General features: G+C 32.9%; 1 protein-coding gene across 15 annotated transcripts in view; it reads right to left on the bottom strand.

Annotated features, from left to right (window-relative positions):
• The window catches only part of MYCBP2 (MYC binding protein 2), a 244,475-nt gene that overhangs the window by 103,585 nt on the left and 119,089 nt on the right, over positions 1-21,801 (bottom strand). For 14 of the 15 annotated variants that reach the window (XM_074329400.2, XM_074329402.2, XM_074329405.2 and 11 more), the window contains 10 exons: positions 20,881-21,102; positions 16,809-17,000; positions 14,106-14,312; positions 13,022-13,153; positions 11,468-11,646; positions 8,959-9,101; positions 7,390-7,490; positions 6,477-6,695; positions 1,269-1,494; positions 40-158 (listed from right to left, as the gene is read on the bottom strand). In XM_074329400.2, the coding sequence (XP_074185501.2) occupies positions 40-158; positions 1,269-1,494; positions 6,477-6,695; positions 7,390-7,490; positions 8,959-9,101; positions 11,468-11,646; positions 13,022-13,153; positions 14,106-14,312; positions 16,809-17,000; positions 20,881-21,102 (1,740 nt within the window). The remainder of the gene's footprint in view (positions 1-39; positions 159-1,268; positions 1,495-6,476; positions 6,696-7,389; positions 7,491-8,958; positions 9,102-11,467; positions 11,647-13,021; positions 13,154-14,105; positions 14,313-16,808; positions 17,001-20,880; positions 21,103-21,801) is intronic. The other variant, XM_074329409.2, reaches the window with a different exon arrangement.

The following is a 21,801-nucleotide window of genomic DNA, read 5'->3' as shown; positions in this document are numbered from 1 at the left end:
AATCTTCCTTAACAGAATTAGAAGATAATTAATTCTTACCTCATCAGGTCCGGGGCTAAACTCATATCCAATTGCAAAACATTTGAAACCATAGAAAGAAGCTTTGTCATCTTTCACATAATCTGATGCAGTCTCCAATGAGAAAAGGGCCTCATTTCCTAAGAAAAATAGCTAACATTAAATTCAAAATCTTGAAACAACTTTTTCTTTTATCCATTTCAAGATAGGTAACAATACAAATCAAATACTAAATAAAACCCTAGTCTTTGGGAGGGGGGCAGTTCCTGTATCTATTTGAATAAACTTGCGCTAAAAACAACACTAAAAACAATGGAACCATCCCAAGTGAACTATTATTTTTTTCTTTATGATCAAATTCTCCTTAATCAAATACCCTACCTTTAAGTTACATGAGCAATCATTTTGCAATTTTCTGTCAATTACTGAAGTGAACTACGTTAGCCTTTTCTGTTTCAGAGTGAGCAATCAATCCTTCACCCTGGCATCTGACTTTGTCCGATCTCTTCACAAACAAAAAAAGCATGTTGACTAGAAGAAAGAATTTTCTAAATTCAAATTGACTATTACTTTGAGGGATTACAAGTATAGTTACGGTTAATTAGTTGAAAAGGGAACACACTACATGTAGTTTTAAAAACTTAACAAACTTTCTTTAAAGAAAAATACCCATAACAGCAATACAAGTGTTCTCCCTCTCTCATTCTCTCTCTCTCTCTCTCGCTCTCTCTCTCTCTGTCTCTGTCTCTCTGTCTCTCTGTCTCTCTCTCTCTCTCTCTTTCTCTCTCTCACACACACACACACACACCCTCTCAAGCCTGAAAGACTGAAAACAATAGTTTTAACACAACTCAGGAGGTAAGGTGGTTCACCAATTCTCTTGAAAGGAGGGAATCCTTATTACATTTTTAAAATTTAGCACTTACTGAGAAAATAAAAGATCTAACCCACTTTTTCCATAGTTTGGTCACACCAAACAGACAGACATTTGTCAATGTTAACTCTGCTTTGGACAAGCTAATCTTTTTTCACAAGATCCTCAAAACAGTCTCTCTTCTAAAGCTTGGTTATGTTATTCCGTCCCTTCCCCAGAGTCTTCTTTACTCAACTACAATCCAGACACATGGTATAGGTCTTGATGAAATTCTTCTAAAACTTAAATCATTTTCAATGATGTATCCTTATTAAACATAGTTATCATAAATGTATATATTTGACCATATAAGATAGAAGAAGAAAAAATAACTTACCTGGCAATACTAAAACCATAGTAGGCCACCCAGAAGATCCTGAAAATTTCTTTAATTCTATCCAGGAATTAAGATTTTCATGAATAGATGTCAATTTTGGTCCATATCCTGAATTTTGAACAGTTCTGACAGGAATCAACAAACGAAGAACATCTTCCGACTGTGCAGTGCCACACTGAGGGTCAAACTCGATTGTCATCCACCGTACACATTCTGGAAATGTCACCTGAAGTCACCAGGCAAGAGAAAACTTGCATTTGTTAAGAAGAATTAGATTTTTGCCTTTTGTCTATCTTAGAAACAGGACATCTGGAAAGACGATGCTTTCAACGTATTTATAAAATAAATTTTAAGTAAGTAAATAACAGAGTAGTTTAACATGATCAGAAATGAAGGTATTAATGTTCAGTATCAACTGGTCCTACACCCCACTTGCAATATTTACTGTTTTCTACCTAATATTTGGTTAATATTGCATTAATAATATTTGAAATTACACATTTATTATCATAGAAAAAATACTATAAAGCTGCTTAGTTCCCATAAATATTTAGCTGATTTTCCTGTGGAAGTTTATTTATATGGTAAGTTTTCCATTTCAGTAAGTACCGTTTAAGAAATATAACCAGGTAAATTAAAACAATGTGATAGATAAAATATAAAGATATATTGATGGAAAAATGAATAAATCACCAAAATGTAAGGTTTTAGTCACTTTTAGGTTATATACCATTCAAAGTATCTGTTACAAATGCTTCTTTTCCTTTGCCAAAAACCTTCATATATTTGGAAATAAATATAAACACACACAATAAAAACCTAGATTTGTGTATTTTCCTGATCTAAAGTTTTAACATATATAGAGTTTGTGATGGCACATAATTACATGCATTTTTAAGGCCACTTTTAAGCTTCTGTCACCATGATTATAGACAGAATTCTGTCATGATAGGCAAAGAACAATTCAGCAGGTCCTTGTCAAATGGTAAATTATGAATTGGTTGTAGGATATGACATGAGCCTTAAGTATTAATCTAAAAAAATCACCTAGGAAAACGGTAAACATTTTCAGTAAAGGATTTTTAAAATTCTCCATTTAAATGAAAAGTTCAACCTTGTTCATAATAGCATAAATGTAAATTAAAACTACATTGAGATACCATTTCTCCCATTACATTGGATACCTGTTGGGGAAGTTGAGAGAAAACAAGCACTTTCATTCATTGTTGGTGGGAACACAAAATAGCATAATCTCCAGGGAAGGGAATTTGTCAACATCTAGCAAAACTACATATGCATTCACCCTCTGACAGCAATCCCAGATCTACAAAGCACAAGGCTCCTCATTCTACATTTGTTTAACATAGTAATACCACTTCTAGGAATTTGCTTTGAAGATATGCTTCCAACAGTACGAAACCAAAACAAATATATGCATAAGGTTATTCATTGCAAAAAAACCGCCAAATACTGAGAACACTTTAAATGCTCACACATGAGACTGGCTGAATAAACTATGATACATCTTCACTGTGGAGTACTATGCAGGTGTAAAAAGAAAAAAATGAGGACTATCTCTTTAAATGGATGTGGAGAGATTTCTATACCCATTGTTCAATTTAAAAAACAAAGCACAACAGAATAGTATATTAAGTGTGTTACCTTTTTTAAATACATCTATCTACAACTATCTATCTGTCTATCTACCTACCTACCTACCTACCTACCTACACCAATTTTTTTCAAAAAGGAAGACAGGGAGGATACATCAGGATACATACAAGAATAAGTGGAAGCAGAAAAAGAAAAGGACTTATAATTCTGAGTATATAATTCCGTATAATTTTATTTGTGGAACCACATTAATATTTTACATACTTTAAAAGTAATATTAAGTCAAATAGGACAGTAAAAATACTCATAAAAATTGAGTGCAAGTAAACAAATAAACCTAACTTTATATCAAACTGATCATATAGCACCCTACACATATATACAAAAAGAACTATTCCACATAACTTTTGAATATTGTAGGTTGATTATATAATGTCAGGGAGATTTATTCTAAAGACAAATATTATGCAAAGAAATCATTAATTTTACTTAATAGCTTCATTATTCATAGTGACATACATTAGTGGAATGGGTATGAAGAAAAGACCTCTATGGTGTTGATTGAAACTAGTAAGGAGTGCTCAAAAACTAATGAAAACAGAGTACAAAGACATAAAAATCCAACTTCAATGAACTTTCACTTGCCAAAGCAAAATCTGAGCATCAAAATGAATAATGACAGCAAAGGATTATAACATTAAGCAAAAAAAGAATACTTAAGCTCATAATGACATAAACACAGAAAATAAATAACTGAATAAATTTTTTAAAATGGAAGGGAAGGGAAAACTCTCCTTTATAATAGAACACCAACTGGCAGGATAACAGAATTAGAAAGCCATTTTGCAACCACTATAAAAGTGATTTGGTAAGAATGACCAATGGATGCTAAAACTATTGGGTGAAAATTTGTTGGGGAACAGTATTTTTTACAGTCTTTAGATGTCTACCCATAGACATTTTCAAAAGGAAAAAAAGAGATGTTTTTGATAACGAAATTCGCCAGCTATCAACTAAGTGCTTCCTGATGGGGTTGCACTGAGAATACATCACACATGCTGCTGCCCAAAATGTGTTACCTGAGTCTAATCATTAGGAAACAATCAATCAAATCCAAACCAAGGATATTTTTACAAAACCACTGATTGTATTCTTCAAAAATGCGAATGTCATAAAAGACAAAGTAAGGCTGAGGAACTGTTTCAGATTAAAAGAGACAGCAGAGACCTGAAACCTAAACATAATGTAAGAGTGTCATTATTATCATAGACCGTGGTTTAAAAAAAGTGCCATAAATGCCACTACTGGGACAACTGACAAAATGTTTAGTGTATAACATGATATAATACAACTATTTATTATGATAATATTACATCAATGTTAAATTCCTTAAATTTGATCACTATTGTGGTTATACGGAAACTTTACTGTTCTGAGGAACAAGGTGAGGGAGCAAGATGTTTGCAACTTACTATTCAATGGTTCAGTAATAATAAATAGAGATAAATAAATACATAAATAAATACCACAAATGTGGCAAAATATTACCTGAAGAAGCTAAGTGAAACGCATATGGGTGTTCACTGTACAAATCTTGTTACCTTTTTCTACAGGTTTCAAATTTTTTGAAAGAAAAAGTTGAAAAACATGAAAAATGAAGACACACACATTTCATCTATATCTGTGTATGTGTGTACTTATACTAAAAAAAAAGGAAGGATAAACTACAAAATTATGTTAAAATGTTACCTATGACAGGGAAGGAGGGAACAGAGTGAGGGGACAGAGACAAAAGCTAGACTTCTTTGAATATACTTTAATTTACAGCTTTGACTTAGGATTATGTAATTACTTAAATTATTACAAAACAAAACAAGATTTTAAGAGCAATTATTAAAAATCTAGACTAAAATAAAACAAATGATGCCAAAAGTATTTAAATTAGTGGCATAACTGCACAGAAAAGGGATTATTCCAACTTACTTTAAAACGCAGTTATTTCTTTATACATCATAGTTGGGATATATCCAAAAGACAAAAGAAAACACACACACACATACACACACACACGGTGAATAATTAAGTGATTTTCTAATTCTAAAATTTCCAGTATCATCAATAAAAGGGCTTCTAGAAGTATATGAAAAGAGATATAGGTGTAACATACTATGGTCCTTATTGTGAATTAGTAGCATCAGCACAAACTCATAAGATACTTTATCTTAAAAAAATACATATACACATAAATTTGTCTAGACATAAATACATACATATTCACATATATAAATATATATCCACATACATAAAAATAATATGTGCCTGTGTGTATAAGGATATGTGTGAGTATGTATATGTACTAGTTCTGGGCACTATAAAATATCTAGAAACAATAACCACCTCAGGAGAAATGAGCATTCCTAGTGCCAGATTTTGGCTTTTAAATGCCTATCACCATTAAAAGGAATCAGGGCACTTTGAAAAAATGTCTTAAGATCGGAGGCAGGAAATGTAAAAGATGAGCGTGGGAAATCTTACACCAGACAGCCAGGTTACTGTGAATGACTAAGGGGTGTGTCTAAAGGACTCAGGAGACGGGCAGGAGAGGCTCCTGTCCAACACACATGCGGTCCAGTTTCTCAAATAAAATTCAGGAAACAAAAAAAAGGAGCGAGATAAAGGGGGACCTATAGATTGAAAAAAACTTAGGAGACATAACCAATCACAATATATGGATCTTATTTGGATTCTAATTCAAACAATTAAAAATGTGCATATTTGATGATGCGAAGGAATCCTTAGTTTTTTAAATATGCTAATAGTATGCTTATTTTTATGGGTCCTTACATTTTAGAGATACAGAATGAAATATCTATGAATGTGCTTAAAAACAATATAGGAAAGGACAGAACAGGTGGGAAATAAATGAAACAGGTTTGACCAAGAGTTGATAACTGTTGAATCTGGGACGATGAATAAGTAAGGTGACTATACTAGTTTGTCCTTTTATACGTTTACCATATTCTACAATAAAAAGTTGAATACTTTGTAAGCACATAAAATTTAAACTTATAATTAAATTGATAAAGTAGATGAATCTTCCTTCTTAATTTACATGATACAATTTAAAATGTAAGGAATAAGGACTCTGAATATCCTATAATAACATTATATTTGTAAATGTTTTACATTATGTTCAATAGAATACTTTAAATTTTACATTGGGTATGTAAATTTTCAGAGCTCAGGCTGTGGTACAAATAGTATCAGTTCAAAAAGCATGATTTTTAGGTTTTAATGGTTATATCCATTATTACAATATATAATATGCAGTTTAGCATTGTATATTGCACTGTACTTACAGAAAGCTATGAGAACAGCTCTCATAAACCCTACAAAACTAAATTCTTTAACGATAAAAATTCTGTCTTAAACCCTTTTGTGTATGACAGTGCCTAACTATGTTCTGATTCTATATATTTAAATACTATAGAAGAAGTTATACTTCTGAGCTGAGGCAAAGTATCCTTTCAGATATCATTATAGAACATCAAACCAAGTTTTAAATTTAAACTCTCCCTAGGAATCAGTGCCTACCTTGTAGTGCATCACACATGCAGGTTTATAGGGGTGCTCACTCTCTATGACAGCATAGTGATTAGAGGTTGTACAAGCAGAGAGGCCTTGTTCAGGCTGGTTTCCTGTGGTGCTATCTGTTGACTGATTAGGATTGAATGCAGGGGGCGCATACTTCTGATTCAAAATGGCAACTGAGGGAAGCAACTGTTGGACAAGGCCAAAGACTTCTACAGCCACCTAGTATAAAAAAAATGATTACATGAGATAATAAATGTGAAAGTTGCTTAAAAATTATTAATTGCTATAATTGTTGGTTATCTTTATTATTAAGAATTTCCATATAGAGTTTCTTCTGGCTAAGTTTCTGTTTAACGAGGAATTTGTTCTATGGGAAAAAAAGATTTATCTTAGATGTCTTAACTGGTATATGAATAACCTAGTGTGTATTTTGAAACACTTTTGTTTTTTTGTGATCTGCAGTAAACTAGCTTTTACTCAATAATTATGCCAAAAAAAATCAATAGTTTATGATTTCTTCCTTGTCTTGAATATTTCAATTTCAAAACACTCCTATCCTTTTACATTGTTATTTTTATTCAAAATGAAGAAAATTTGGCATCAACCTCATAAATTAAAAAAAAAATCTGTTATCTTAAGCTTTCCTTACATATCATATTTCTAAAATACATTTCCCATTCCAAAATTCTTCAAATGTAAAACCAATAAGTAAGCACCGTAATCCAGTAAACAATACTAATAAAACAGAAAGGTTCAACTAATAATAATAACTTCTACCATTTATCATGTCTATCTCTGTTTGTTACCTATAACCCTGGTGCCTCAAAGATTAAAGTATTTTTAAAGGAAGAATACAAAGTCTAAAAAAATGATATTAAAAAAAGATTCAAAGTTATAGAATTAAATTACACACCTTGGGAATAGCAGCAGCTACTGGTCCTATGTAGGCTATAATAAGGGGAAGCAGCATGGAAAACAGACTGGAAGAGCTAAGCAGTTCTGGAATGTCATCAGCTAAAAAAGGCATTAAAACTACAGTTAGAAGGTAATTTCATTGTAATGTATATGTGCTATACTAAATCTATATTCTATTTTCTTGAACAAAATTACAGTTGACATTGAGTTGTTATAAAGGAACTGACACTATTTAAAGGGCTTTATTTACTTGTGCTATCTAAATTAACCAATAAAAAAACTTTTATTCTCCCCACTTTTTAGAAGGGGAAATCAAGGCACATAATGTTTAAGTAACTTGCCCAAAATCATACATTTGTAAAATCATAGAGCCAGGATTAGAACCTAGAGTAACAGTCATGATTTTAAACCATTGCTCTTGGTATCACACATGGCTACATATGTGACATTAGGCAAATTATTTAATCTGTGAGTGCCTCAGTATTCATTTACAATAGAGGAAAATAATAGTACTTCCCTCATAGAATGTTGTGAAGTTTGAGTTAATGTACATAAAACACTTAGAACAATGCCTGCACACAATAAGCACTCCGAAAATGTTTGCTGTTATTAACCTACATATAATGCCTTCTATTTTTCCAAGGAAAGCACTTTGCTGATGAACATTTTAATCATTCATCCATGAACATGGTGCTGGGAAGATACATTGAATCTAGACTGTGAAGACCTTTATATTAAAGGTCAATCAATTATTCCCAAATACTTGTTTCTAGATCTGCTGTTGCATCAGAATAGGCTGGGGATTTATTTAAAAAATGCAGTTTCTTACCCCAGCCTAAACCCCTAGTTTGGATGGACCAAACACTCTTAATTTTCAGCAAGTTTCCCAAGTGAATCTGGTGTGCAGCTAGGTTTAAAATCAAATATAGACAACAGTAAAGTGGGGTGGGTAACAGTGAATGTTTCTGTAAATATAACTCTACTGCCAGTGTGGAGGATGACTAGATAACAAGATAGGGAAGGGGGAAAGGTGGCCATAAGCTGGTTAGGATGCTATCCATCTGTGAGAAAGAAGACAGGTGCTTACACCATGGCAGCCTGAACTACGAGAGAACAGAGAGAGGAGAATACAAACTGAAGAGTTTCCAGTGGAAAAACTCACAGAACTCAATTTAAAAAATTGAATCAGGGGAAACATTTAGAGTTACTCAGACCTTTGGGTAAATGGCGACACCATTATGGGAAATAGGACACAGGAAGAAAGACAGGTCTAAAGGTGAAAACAAATGCTTTTTGATTACTGAAAGAAGGTTAAAGCAAAGACTGAGTTTAATCAGGAGTTTTTCTCTTACTAGGTTAACTAATAACAACTACCAGATAAACATTTTGAACATTCTAAAAAATTTTGCATTAACAATATGGAGAATATAACTCAACCTAAATAAATTTATGTATAGCTCTATAATGAATAAGACATTCTGGAATTCTGTAAGATGGTTCTTCTTCAGTAATTGTGTACATAATTAATGTAAAATATGACTATTAAGAAAGTGAAAGAAAGTCTTACCATCCACGGCAAGAGCTCTGTGCAAGAGGTCTTTTGCAGCTCGAACAACGGTGCTTACCACAGAGAGCGCTCTGGTACAGTTTTTATCTTCTTCATTGGCTTTACTCAGAAGTTGGGACTGTAAATCTCCATCAAATTCACTCCTACAACATGAGTAACACATGAGATTATTTTACATGGTAGGTAAAACACGATCTACCTCCAAGTATCACATCTAGATCAGAGTCCTCATTTCAAGTTAAAAAACTTAAAAGTTTAAAAAATGAAATTATGTAATAATATAATTTCAAGGAGTGATAGGGCCTCAAAGAAAAATAAAGCAGGATAAGGGCATAAAGTTATTTTAAATAAGATCAAGGAGAGACTATCTTAGAACCGACATTAAACAAAGGCCTGAATTATGTCTTTAAAAAAGGTCTGAGGGCAAAGTATTCAGGCAAAAGGAGTAGTAAGAGAAGGTTCAGACAGAAACAAGACTGGTGAGTCCAAGGAACAGAATGAAGGCAAGTGTACCTGGAATGAAAGGAGAGAGAAGGGTGACGAGGTGGGAAAGGTAAATGGAGTCAGATCACGTGAAGTCTGTATGCCACAGTAACGACTTTACATTTTTACTGGAATGGGAAAGGGAAGTTAGGAGAGGATTTTCACCAAGGGCCAAACTTGGTACGGTTTACATTTCTATGCGATCACTCTGGCTGTGCTGTGGAGAACTGACTGTAGGAGGCCAACGTGAAAGGAGCGAGACTGGTTTGGAGGCTACTGCAGCTATCCAGGTAGGAGTGGTGATGGTTTGGACTAGACTGTTAATTACGGGAGGGGTACACAAAGTCACACTTAGGACATTTTAGAAGTACAGATGCCAGAACCTGATGAACTAGATGTAAAGTGAGGGAAGGAAGGAAGTGCAGAATGACTCCGAGATGTTTGGCTGTAACTGTGGATGGGGAGGACGGATGACTCTGGACACATGAAACTAAGCTGTCTATTACCAACTGCCTAGAGCAGCCTTAAAGTGGTATGCGGTACAGTGGGTAAGAGTGGGTCATTCCATTCCCTGCCTGCAAACCTCAGGGCCATAAATGACTACAAATGTGTCTTTAGACAAGCTGTTTAACCACTCTGTCTCAGTTGCCTCAACTACAAAGCAGGTAGGAAAAGTGCTGCCCTCATGGGGTGACTGAGGACTAGCTGAGATACTAACAGGTAAAGCACTTAGAGCGTTGTGTGGCACACAGTAAGTGCTCAGTACACCTTAACCATCATCATCATCTCGATCATTGTCACTCAAATAAACATATCAAATAGGAAGGACCTGGATATTCAGTCTAGGGCCCAGAGGAGATGAAAGCTAGAGATATAAACTTGGGAGCCATCTCAGTAGGATGGCATTTAAAGTTAAGAGATTTTAATCTTTTTGAATGTGAAAAACATCAAGATATCTAAAACATTGTATTTTGTAGAAATATAAAGTCTGGATAGCAGACGCTTCTAAGGGGCTCTCTAGCTTTTTGAAAGATGTAACTCTTCTCTGGTGCATGATATGGTTTTTAATCTATGGTTGGAGAGAGTGAATAATCTACTGTTTATTATACTGCTGTATAACAAAAAAAGTTTTCATAATTGAGGTAAAAGGACTAGAAAGCTTTGGTATCTCAGTAGCAATATGCCCCTATGTAGCTATTTACTGCCTATTATCGCTATTCAATTCCACATGGAGAAAGGAGGCAGGAAATCTGCATCTAGGGAAACTGTTTTGTGCTATCTGCCTAGGCAAGTGTCCCAGACTGTTTATGAAGGAAACAGCGGAAGCAGAGCGCCTCTGAAAGTGATATGCAACTTCAGTGATTTGCTGCTAAATCAGGCTGAGGACAGACGTGGTGACTGGTACTCACTACTCCCTAGGATTCCAGCTAAGTTGCTAAAAGAAAAATTCAGACTCAGTGAGAAATGTATGCTTAAAAGGTTTTTAACCCAAAATTGTTACCACTTTTTATTTTCTACTGTTTACATAAGGAATGGTTTTGTCAAAGATGTTATAAGAAATACATCATTATATATTTTAGGGTCCCAAGAACTGAATTCACAGACATCAAAATATTCTGCAGACGGGACAACAGGATCAAGGCAATACCAGCTAACTCTTGGTAGAGTTAAATGAGCATCAGCTTCAGGTATTTTTGAAAAAGAAATAAATATGTTCCATTTAAATTTGAAACTGCAGACCACGAACTATAAAAATGACAACAAGCAGCACACCTGCTCAATACATAAAAGTTTCAAAGCTATTATAAAAATAATGGCAACAAATCATTTTAAAGTTTTCATCTTTATAGTAAAACTGAATGTATATAATGAGACCTTTCTATATAAATTAGTATAAGTACTATGTGCAAGAATGATACATTGTATAACTTAATTACAACTACCCATTTAGTGTTTTGTACCTTGGCAGTAAGTCATGCAAGTTCTACCACTAGAAAATAGTGCCCTATCTCTATACCACACCTACCTATAGTAGAGTATCTGTGGAATCTGTCCTCTGGTTTGGTTAGTGCCATTGCTACTCAAGCTGCATGTGCTGAATGTAAACGTCACTCCATCAGGGCACTGAACTGTGGTCATTCCTCCATCTCCATTGGCTGTACGGCTTCCATAGTTCCTCAAGCGCACGGCATATTTAACATTTTCCTTCACAATAATGATGTAAAACGTGTTTATAATTATTCATAACGTACCGAAGATATACAAAAAGACTGCAGTAAACTGGGCAAATATAGTGCATTTCTTTGCCACACACACACACACACACACACACACACACACACAGACACACGACTTCGTTAAATGAGTTTTTAATGAATCAAACAGGATAACTAACACTTAGTGATGTTTATTATTTAACAAAAACTGTCCTAAATATTTTATGTGATTTAATTAAATTAATCCTTAAAATGACTTCATGAAGTAAGTACCATTCTCACCCCTATTTTACAGATGAGGAATATCAGGCACAGAGAAATTAAGCAACTTGCCCAAAGTCACAAAGCTAACAAGTGGCAGAACTAGGATTTGCATATGGGCAGAGTGACGTCAGTTCCTGCTCTTAACAAGACTGTAGAGTGTTAGTCATAATACAAGATTTTAAATACATAATATTTCTCTTTGATGCGTTTAACCTTGGAAATAATTTTATATAAGGGAGAAAATAATGGTGACTCCATTATATTTTTAAGAGATAATCAGAGACAGATAGATAGGCAGACAAGGAAAGAAATATCCATAAGAAAAAGTTGTCCAAAATATGATGCACTGTACATAGAAAATGTGAGAAATACATATCGGTGCCTTATGATTTATGATATAAATTTCACAATGACGGTTTTTTTCTTTTCTTTTTTGGTATCTAAACACTTTTTAATGAAGTCTCTAGTAAACTTACCTTATCCAAAATTCTGCTCTTCTATAATGAACACTATTGTAGTTGAATTCAGAAATACTCTACTAATAATCATTTTAATATTAAGTACAATTTCTGTTTTGCTAAATAGCTATTTACTACTAGACAATTAAGTTATATAAACTAATAATAACCTTAATAGTTAATGGTATGGTTAAGACCACTTATTTTTTAAATGAGTTTTGGCACAGTAAGAGAAGGACAGGAACTAATATTTATTGAGTTTCTATACTGTGCGGGACATTGAGACAAATACTTTATTCCATTATTTAACTTAATCTGAACAACATGACAATGTAGGTATTATCCTTCCCAATCTACAGGTAAGACTCAGACTGGTTAAATGATGACATGCCCAATGCCTTAGAGCTAATATCTAAAAGAGCAGGTAGCTGAGTAGGTCTGTTTGACTTCAAAACCTAACAACTCTTTTCACTATACCAGATTTTAAGAGCTCTGCAAAAAAGAATATAACACAGTACAATAACAGGAATATAGTAGGTACCCCATAAACATTTAAAGCAGCACATAAAGGAACACTTTTGACTATTTTTAAACTACATAATAATTCATCTCATTATAAAAGAAAAATATTAATAAAATTACCTTTAAAGGAACAACTTTGTCAAGTCTGATTTCAGCTATATCACTGGGTGAATCATCTGTTGTATAAGTTCCTTTGACTAATTCTAGAGATGTCCATCTGTGAGAATGAGTTGAATCTCCTGCATGTTCGCTCTAATTAAAACAATCCAAAACAGAATCCACCATACTCTTTATTATATAAACAATTTTCACTTCTAAACAATTATTGTTTTAAAGTAGTTTATTTCCTTGCATATAAAATTAGCTATTAGCATTTACCCTATGCATACTAAAAAATTATTTTTGGTACTCTATAAACTATATTTAAATACACATATTTATACATATGTTTGTAAAAATGGGACCTTCTTTTATCTGATTTCTTGAGAAGTCTACAACCTAAATCATATAAATGGGCTTTTCTCATCTGATGTCTTAAAACAATTCCCACTTCTTTCATAAGAAGAGTGCTATATGCAATTTTAGAGCCTAATAAAGCAGGGAAATAATTTAAATTAATTGCTCAAAAGAATCAAATACAGATAGACTGCTATTATGAAAAACTACCTTTCTGTCCAATTTTAATAAAACTGTATGAAAACTCAGGTGCTTTAAGTAATTTAGAGAATACAGCAAATACAGCTAAAATCAATCAATCAATCGATCAATCGATCGATCGATCAATCAATCAATCAATCAATCAATCAATATTATCTTTACTAAGAATCATCTATTAGCCCTCTATGACAAAACTGCTTAATCACAGATACAGGTAATATCAGTCTGAATATTGTTCTTGCTACCTGAAAACTTACAATAGCAAAAGAAAAATAAATTACTCAAGATTGTAATCAGAACCTTAGCTACAAAATCTCTAGTCTTTTCATTTAAAATCTTCCCTGGAAGTGTAAAAAAAAAATGAGGTAGGAGTGATCCAAGACGGCACACAAGCAATTAGGTAGAATAGCTCTTTTTCAATTTCTTTAAGGTTGTCCATCTATGACTGGTCCGACAAACCCGCCAAGATTTGGACTATCAGACTATGATAGTAAGTCCTGACACACAATTCACAAAGCAACATAAACATGGTAAGAGTGATACTTACATCGTCAACCAACACCTCTAATTCATATTCATGAATTCCACCTCCTCCATAGACTGAAAAACCAACCACAACTATTCCAGGTTTGTCTACTGAAAAACATATTGCATCAGGGGACCCATTCCCAGTGTTCCAACTTCTTCCCTGACTTGTTTTTGTGAATCTGTTAGCACTGGCTTTAACAGAGTGCAGAGAATTAAGTCCATCAATCTGTGAATGACAAAAGCCATCAGTAGTCTGTACCTGAGTGTTAATAACATGCCTTTAACAAAACAATCCAAAGGTTTGCAATAAAGTAACCTACATTTAACAAGTGGGTTTAAACTCTCCTAAAGGTATATTCTATTAAGAGATTAACCAGCAAAACACCAGATTTCATCATTCTAAATTCATAAATCAGTATCACTTAAGAATATTTTATTCTTTTAGTCATACTAAACTATACATTTCACTTAATTTATATCAGAAGTATAAATTTGTTAAGTTATCCCAATCATACCATATGACTGAATTATTGCGCATTTTGAAAAGAGATACCAAAAATTTCATCAACGTTTTATAGGCCAAAAGTTTTCACACTATGATACGCGGAACTCTAGGAATTCAGCAGAGATAGGTATTCAAGAAAGAGGTGGACTCAGGTTCACCTCTTCAGACCATCCCTCCTCCTTTTATCTGAGAATTTTCAAGTTAAGACTTCATTTGCAGAAAACATTCTGTCTTAAGTTTGAATACCACTAATGTATACAGTGATATTATAACTTGGCATTCAATATTTTAAAATATATGTGTACAAATACAACTTCACTAATTACAGACTCTCATTAGAGAGGGTCAGAGAAACTTATTTTGGTTTGAACCCACTCTTTTTAGTAACAGAGCCTGCTGCTGATCTAAGCCGGCTGCAGAAATTTGGAAGACCTATGAGAGGAAAAAAATCGTAGTTTATGATTCTAGCAAGAATCACAAACTGCTCCGGGAAAGAAATATGGATATCTAAGACCGGACCTCCTTGGGAACTCCAAAGATTGTATATTAGGCACCTGTAATTCTGGGTATTTCTTTTCATTCGAAAGGCAGTTCAAGGGGATAACCATGTAGTAACATTCGGAGAGGGACCTAAGTACTACAGACTTTTTCCTCCAGGATCTACTATAGAAGGGAAGCATATTATAGGCTGAATGAATAAGTGAAATAATTAAAAATTTCTGACAAGGGCTTCAATGGCCTTTGAGGCCAAAGCTAACCAAGAAATGGAGGAAGTGTTTCCCAGGGTGAGATGCTCAGATCTGCTCAGGTGCATGTCATCATTCAGAAATCCTAAACAAACACTTAACTGTCACAGTACAAATCAGTAATGAATGTTGACTGGATGGGTTAATTTAGAATAGAGTCTAAAATAAATCTATTAAGTAAAAAAAAAAAAGAAAAGAAAAGAAAAGCAAAGAATAGGAATTACAAAAGTAAAATAGAGAAAAAGTTCCTTTGTAAGAACTTGAGACCTGGGACTACTGAGTATATGCTAATTATTAAATATTCATTTGAATAATGTAAGATATTTCATATTATGACATGATTTTAATAACCAATGTACTGTCTGCTTTTGGGGGAAGAAAAAGAAACATTCACTAAATTCAGCCAGAATGATTCAAATTATAAAACACATGGGACGGCCGGATGGCTCAGTTGGTTAGAGCACAAGCTCTTAACAACAAGGTTGCCCATTCAATTCCCGCATGGGATGGTGGGCTGCACCCCCTGCAACTAAGATTGAAAACGGCAACTGGACCTGGAGCTGAGCTGCGCCCTCCACAACTAAATTGAAGGACAATGACTTGGAGCTGATGGGCCCTGGAGAAACACACTGTCCCCAATATCCCCAATAAAAATTTAAAAAATTTAAATAAATTAAATAAATAAATAAATAAATAAATAAATAAATAAAACAATAAAACATATTGAGTAGGGCAGTGAAATGGTGAAACATAATACTACTTTACAAAATGTAAAGGCACTTTAAAATGTTTCAAAATGGTTTTCTGAAATACAATATTTGATCCTTTTAAAAATTTGTGATAATGGCTATACAACAATGTGAATGTACTTATTTAATGCCATTGAACTGTATACATAAAAATAGAATAGTAAATTTTATGTTCTCTTTATTTTACTACAATTAAAACAAACTTTACGACATAGGTGAGATAAAAATTATTATCCCCATTTTACATACTCGTATTTATTTGTCTAGGTTCAATTAAGTGGGCAGAGCAAAGGTTTGAAGCTCTTTACCTTTTCCACACCATGTGTCTGTCCATTAGCAGTAATCCTTCCTACTTCTATTACTCATTACCCAGAAACGTTACCTATTTTTGCTTTCATTGGGACATGGCAGTGGGGTTGTGCAGTGGGGCGGCTAAGAGAAAAATGTATATGCTTTGTATTACTGTCACATCCTGGGTAAAGTGGTGAGAGAGAGGAAGGAAATAAGAGCAGAGAAGAGGTATAAGGAAAGGAAAAACAAACAGCCTAGCTCAATTATATATATGGTTTTTTTATTCTTTTTTTTCAAAGGTATATTTTTAAGAAAAAGAAAAATACAACGGGATTGAAATCAATTTTAACAGAACCAAAATAAATGAAAAAAGAAACTATGTGGAAAGTTTAAAAATGTGCTTATTATCCAATCTCAAAACAGAACATTACCTCAGATCCCAGGGCAGACGCTGTCAGTTCACTGACAATACTGGCCAGTAAGCCACAGGTGTTGGAAACCAGGTGGCAGGAGAAGAGCTCATTTTCCCTCCTCAGGCTGTTTCTGACTGGGAGCACAACGATGACCAGCATTTTCTCCAGAACTTCACGGAAGCTTGTCATGCCTGAGATATTCTCTTCACTCTATGACACATGAACAGGAACAGTTCCAAGATACTGCTTTATTTTCCTTCACGTGAGCACTCAATTGCAAAATCTTGTCTTTCTAGATGACACCCTTAAAGTTCAGACTGTAGTCTATGTCTATAAATCTATCCAGCTATATGTGGAGTAATTATATCTGTTTCTCACTTAGAAGCTCTTTTTGAATTAGTCTCAGTATTATAAAAACACCACGTTTACAAGGTTCATGTGTTTTATTAGCTTTAAGTAATTGTCACTCTCTTAATTTTCAAAAACAATCCTATTTGGCAAACATAATAAAACTGTTCCTTTTTAAAAAGGTTTTTCTATAGCACAAGATTCCAATCTGAGATAATTATTTCTGGTATAGTTAGAGGTAAAAAATACCATAGTCTAGAAGTCTATTTTCTAACAAAATTTTGTAAATGCATGAAATATTAAAAATATGGACTTCTATAACTATTCCTACACAATTTTACAAATTCTATGTATTTGATTTCAGAAGCGAAGATAGGAAAATTCCAACCCCTACCAATGGAAAAGATTCAAGATAAGAAATTACAGAATCCCATTAAATAAAGACCATGGGAAAATATTTTTTTCCTTTTTTTCAGAAAAAAAGGGAAAAGAGATTAATTAATTTTAATTGAAATCCAGCATGAACATTATTTACCATCCTTTGCCATCTTTAGTATCTCTTAGCCCAGGGTGTCCAAACTGCGGCCTGCGGGCCAACTGCGGTCGGAGATCCATTTTTAATTGGCCCGCAGCAAATTCCAAAAAATATATTTAGTTTACTTAAATAAACCAGGTGAGGCAATACGTACTTCACCTCGAGTGAGTGGCCCGGCTGTTTGTGTATTTTACCGCTTATGGCCCTTGGTAAAAAAAGTTGAAAAAAGTTTGGACACCTTTATTAGCCTATCGTGGACAGAGAGAAAAACGCATTTAATTTCATCAAGGGGCCAACTGTAACCAAGGATCCTTTCAGTTTTACTATGGGACTAGGAAATCAAGCAATTTGCATCTAGTTCCAGTTTTTTCATAGTGGCTCAACTTCTTCATCTGTAAAGTCAGGGGATTCTTTGCTATGATTCAATTACCAAAATTACTTGTGTCCCCTTGAGCAAGCAAGTTCTTCCACACTGCTTTACAAGCTATAGTATATATAAGTTTCAACAGATTTCATAAAGTCATAAAATTTCAGCGTAGAAAAGGGCCATAAAGTTAAATCACTCTTCCAAACACAGATCAAATATGTAAACGAATATACTTTCAATCCATTAGAGATAATTAAGTAAATTTTCACATAAAATTATTATGAATATTATTGTGAATCATTCTCAATGTCTTCTTTAATGTACAACCTTAGGCTAAAAAAAATAACTCACTTAGTGATAATATTCCATCTTTAAGTTATTTATATTATCATTTGAATAAGATTACTATAACATTTTAGTCAATTTATTTACTTGACAAAATCAATTCCTGATTTTTTAAAAATTATAATTCTTTTATCCCTATGTCACTTTCATCTCCAGAAACCTTACTTTCTGGAACATCTCAGAAAGCGAGCTCTTGATAAAATTCCATACCCTATTGTCTTCCACAATCAATAATCTTGTAGGGTTTTGTTTGGGGGGTGACGGGTGGGAGATAGGTGGAGTGATTTTTTAGTTATGCCCACTTAGTGTCTAATTAGTAATTGACAAGATTAATAGAAAAAGCTTTCCATATAATCTTAAGGCAGATTTGACAGTGTCCATACGCTTCTGTTAAAAGACAAAAAAAAAAAAAAAGTAGCACATCACTGGCCATTAAAATTTTTTACAAACGTAATTTTATTCACTAGTGGGGAATTCAAGCTCACACTAGTTTTCTAGAGGGCATTTTGCCAATTTGTAACAAAGTATTAACAAGCTTCCCATTGATTTAAGAATTTTTCTATTTCTGAAGGTTTATCCTAAAAAAAATCAACATGAATATACATAAAAATTTAGTCAATGATATTTTCAACAGCATTGTTTAAAATATTGAATTAAGGGGAAACAACATAAATATATACATTTGATTAAATTATCATACTACATTCAAATGGTAGAATTCTATAATAGCCATTAAAAAGAAGGTAGAATATATACTAACCAGGATATATCTTCACAGAATATTAAGACAGATATAAAAATATTCAATTATTAATTATTAATTACAAATGTTAGTTCTCCAAAAATGTATTAAAAATATTGTTAAATTTTACTGTATTTTTAAAGAAAACACTGCAACCCTAAAGGGAATTCCAACAGAAAAAAATAGATTACCCATAACTTTATCACTAAAGCATTAGTTTCATTTCCCAGTATTCTCTTCCAAAATATGTATTACTTATGTATTACAAAATATATATGCCTCTGCATTATATTTTAAACAGTCATCATAGAACATATATACTTTTGTTTCTGACTTTTTAATTTAAAAATATATCTTGATGTTTAGTATACATATATTTATTTTTAATGGCTGAGCCATATTCTATCAAGTAGATGTATCTAAATTCAACTACTAGGTTGGTGCAAAAGTAATTGCAGTTTTTGCATTTATTTTTAACCTTTCAAACTGCAATTACTTTTGCAACAACCTAACATTTCACTTAATGATGTACAGGCATGCCTTTAATTAAAGGTTTTTAATTTTTCCTTTTAATAAAATACACATATATCTTTAGTCTTTAAATTGTTTCCCCAGATTATTTCCCTTGCAAATAAATACTCATTGCACGTAATATTAAATTGACAATTTAGCTCATAAAAATATCTTCTATATACCCCAGTTTAAGAGCTATATTTATTTTTTCCTCATCTCAACTAGTACCTAATTATATTCCCAATAAATAATAGATGCACAATAAATACTTGCTGTAGGATGGGAAGAAAAGATTACTTATATTAATTACATAATGCCATCAGCCATCTCTAAGTTTAGCAGGTTTCCTCATACTTTCACCAGCATAGAACTTTATAGGAAATTTATTTTCCCTAACTTTTTACAAATAAGGCGATAACTTTAATAGAACTTTCATTCACATTTAATTACCGGTACTAGTAAGGCTGAAAGCTTTCCCATGCTGGCTTACTCTAGTCCTTATATTTACTTTTATTATTTCTACTGAGATCTTACAAAGATATTATATTAACTTTGGAAATTTTCTTTCCATTCTGCTATTATCAATTTTTGTTTTTATATGTCATTGAAATTTTTCACTTAATATTTCTGTTGCTTCAGTCAACAGAAAATTGCTATTGTACAATAAGGATACTTTTTCTATTTTCTACTCCTTTTTACACTTTTATTTTAAAGATTAATTCTCATCAACTTGGGAGTAATTATATATGGTTTTCATGTATATTTAAGTTAATCCATCTCTACAGTGCTTTCTAATAAACTAGTAAAGAATGTTTCTATGGCTATTGTTTTATAATGCTTATTTAATGTACCAAAATGATATAGAAAATGTTTTAAAAGTTATTTATTTCCTTAGAATTCTATCCGGGCAATCTAAAATATTATATTAGAATATGAAAGTTTGCTTATAGTATCTGCAACTTTCAAATAGTTCAGCCAGAAACAAATACATAGGAATTCATTACATATTCTCTGAAATTCTTTACAGGTTAGGGATCATTCAAAATAAAAAAAATAGAGAAAAAAGATTGCACATTCATGGGGTAAGCATGACATTTTTTTCTCTTAATTTAGCTCTTCTTGTGAAACATAATCATTTGATAAATATATTTACTGACATAGAAGAATAAGCACCCAAGCTAAATATGCCTTCATTTATGGTTTTATTATTTCAATATAAAAGGTATTTCAGAAGACCTACCTGGCTGAGTTTTTCCATATGTGCTACTAAGAGGGGAAAACGGTGAACTAGTGTTGAGTCATTCTCTGTGCTAACTTGTTTAACAATTGATCGTAGTAGTACTTCTCCATCATATGCAATAGGGAAGATAGAAGTCAGCTTAACAGAAGTGTGACACAGAGCTGACATAACAGCTGCAAGGAGTCGACTACTTGATGTCTTGAAGTTTGCTTCTTGGATATCCTTTAAAAACAAAAATATGTACCCCACCAAAGAAATACTGTATCAGTATAATCCAAGTTTCTGGATATATAAAAGGTGAACCCCCTTTAAAATCATACCAGAATTTTTTAGCACTGTATCACTGTACTTGTCTTATTAAAGGATATTACATCAATACCACATTTGTTTAAGTTACTACCCAGTGGAAGTGGAAAATTACTAAATATGGTCAAGAAAAATCAGCCTCCCGTCCCCTAGTAAGCGAGTTTATATATTTATATATCCACAGAATCAGTCCTCTCCAGCACTATTGTCAAAGAAAGACATCAAAAAGGCCCCAATTAGTATACATCTAAGACATTTCCAGTAGCAAGCGCTGAAACTATTTTCCTCAAATAATTTAAATTGTAATTCTGTGCTACTATAACATTTCACTAATGCTAATGTCTATAGTAACATTTCACTAAGATGAGAAGATTATGTCATCACATTACATAGTTTATTCAGAAAAATTAGGAGCAAACTTGTAAAATTTTATAACCAAATATTAAAAACTTACCAACACAGGGTATCCTAATTTACAACAGAATTTTTATTCCTTGTACATATTATTTAGTTAATTAAAAATTTGTGTTACAAAGTCAGGCTAAAAAGTAAAGTAACATTCTATATGTTAAACCAGTATTAGTTAAAGCTAGCGTGGTCAGTAACAAAGGGAGA

The sequence above is a fragment of the Rhinolophus sinicus genome, chromosome 16 (assembly GCF_057876585.1).
Source record: "Rhinolophus sinicus isolate RSI-liver-muscle chromosome 16, RSI-T2T, whole genome shotgun sequence".
Classification (NCBI taxonomy): domain Eukaryota; kingdom Metazoa; phylum Chordata; class Mammalia; order Chiroptera; family Rhinolophidae; genus Rhinolophus; species Rhinolophus sinicus.
Note: the sequence above shows the minus strand (reverse complement) of the source record. Positions and strands in the feature narration are given on the sequence as shown.